We start from the raw sequence: 1,658 nt of genomic DNA, 5'->3' as shown, positions 1-1,658 counted from the left end.
TGAGCTCGGCCATGACGACCTTGTTGGCGGTCCAGACGTTCTTCTGGGCAAAGAGGCGGTCCATCTCCTCGAGCGGGATGTTGCGGGTTTCGGGCAGGAGCAGGACGATGTACGGGATCGACAAGAGCTGCATCGTCGCGAAGAAGAGGTACACGCCGTAGCCGCGCTTGCCCATGCGGAGGAACATGGTCGGAGTCGCGCGCGAGATGACAAAGTTCCCTGCATTCATGAAAAGCACCGTGCGCGTCAGTAAAGGCTGCTGAAGCAAGAAGAAGCGAGGATGGGGAACCCACAGAGCCAGTTGGACGTGGCGGCAAAGCACTGAGTCACTTGACGAACGGCTCCCGGGAAAGACTCCGAGTTGACGACCCAAGGCGTACCGTTCCACGAAACAGCGTAGAAGGCAGTCCAGAGGTAGAAGAAGAACATGGCGGCAATTCCACCAGGCGGGAGGTTGCCGGTAGCGACGGCGGGAACGTCGGCAGCGGCGAGGTATCCACCAATGATGTACATCGAGATTGCCCCACCGAGCGAGCCAACAAGCAACTGGCGAATAGAACACGATCAGCTTTCGGCCACAGACCAAAAAGAGTCTGAGCGCGATACTCACGATACCGCGTCGGCCAAAGTGGTCGATGACGAAGAAGCACCAGACCAAGGCGAGAAGGGTCTTGATCACTCCAAAGATACCGGTCGTCAAGAGGCCAGCGCTCGATCCGGCAACTCCGATAGACTTGAAGAACGTAGGCGAGTAGTAGTTGATGGCGTTGATACTGGCGGATTCAAATCGATTAGTTCGATTCTCACAAGGAGCAACAATTGTAGGAAGGCTCACCCGGTACCGTTTTGCCACATGAAGAGCGACGTCGTGATGAGCATGCGACGGAACAGGAACCCTTTGAAGAACACTTGTTTGAACGGCGCCCAGAAGCCGGATCCAACCGCCGTGCGATCGTGCTCAACTTGGACATCGATCTCGTTCATCTCGTTGATCAGGTACGGGTCTTGCGGCGAGAGGTTGCGGATGTAGCACAAGTTCTTGACGGCTTCGTCGCGTCGGTTCCTCGTGATCAACCAACGAGGGGACTCTTTGATGAAGAAGGGGATACCGGCGAGGAACAGGCCACCCGGGATGAGCTGGACCGCGAACGGAATGAGCCATTGCTTGTGGGATGCGGGGATGTGCTTCGTCACACCTGTCAAGCGCCAGCTCCGCGTCAGCTTTGCTCGAGATGCGCACGATTAGGACAACGCACCATAGTTGATCCAGAATCCAACGAGACCTCCGATCTGCCAGCCAATCTCGTACATACCGACGAGCTGACCTCGAATGGCCGGGGGCGAGATTTCCGAGATGTAGAGCGGGGTCAAGTTGGACGCCGCACCAATGCCGAGACCAGCGACGATGCGACCGCCGAGGATGGGTCCGAGTCCGCGGGCGCCGTCAGCGGCGAGCATCTGGCAGGCACAGTGCGCCGAAGCGAGCAAAGTCAGCATCGATGCGCGCGCGGCGGGACCTAGCGCTCGGAAACGCAACTCACGACTCCGGCACCGAGACAGAACACGACCGACGAGACCAAGAGTCCAATCTTGCGGCCCAACAGCTGACCGAGCGGGTAGCCCAAGAGCGAACCGAAGAAGCATCCTCCTTCTGTGGG

The 1,658-nt window shown here is 58.3% G+C and overlaps 1 protein-coding gene across 1 annotated transcript; it reads right to left on the bottom strand.

Moving 5' to 3' along the window:
- JCM15063_000015 (sugar porter family MFS transporter) lies at window positions 1–1,658 on the bottom strand (the record flags this gene model as incomplete). The annotated part of the gene is made up of 6 exons (XM_076681663.1): window positions 1–219; window positions 294–546; window positions 611–773; window positions 836–1,196; window positions 1,257–1,458; window positions 1,542–1,658. Coding segments are annotated over 6 exons (1,315 nt in total), but the record flags the coding sequence as incomplete, so codon positions are not given.

This window comes from Sporobolomyces koalae (assembly GCF_050403365.1).
Source record: "Sporobolomyces koalae JCM15063 DNA, S_koalae_JCM15063T_v1_ctg119, whole genome shotgun sequence".
NCBI lineage: Eukaryota > Fungi > Basidiomycota > Microbotryomycetes > Sporidiobolales > Sporidiobolaceae > Sporobolomyces > Sporobolomyces koalae.
The sequence above is the reverse complement of the archived record's forward strand: the minus strand, read 5'-3'. Positions and strand labels throughout refer to the sequence as shown.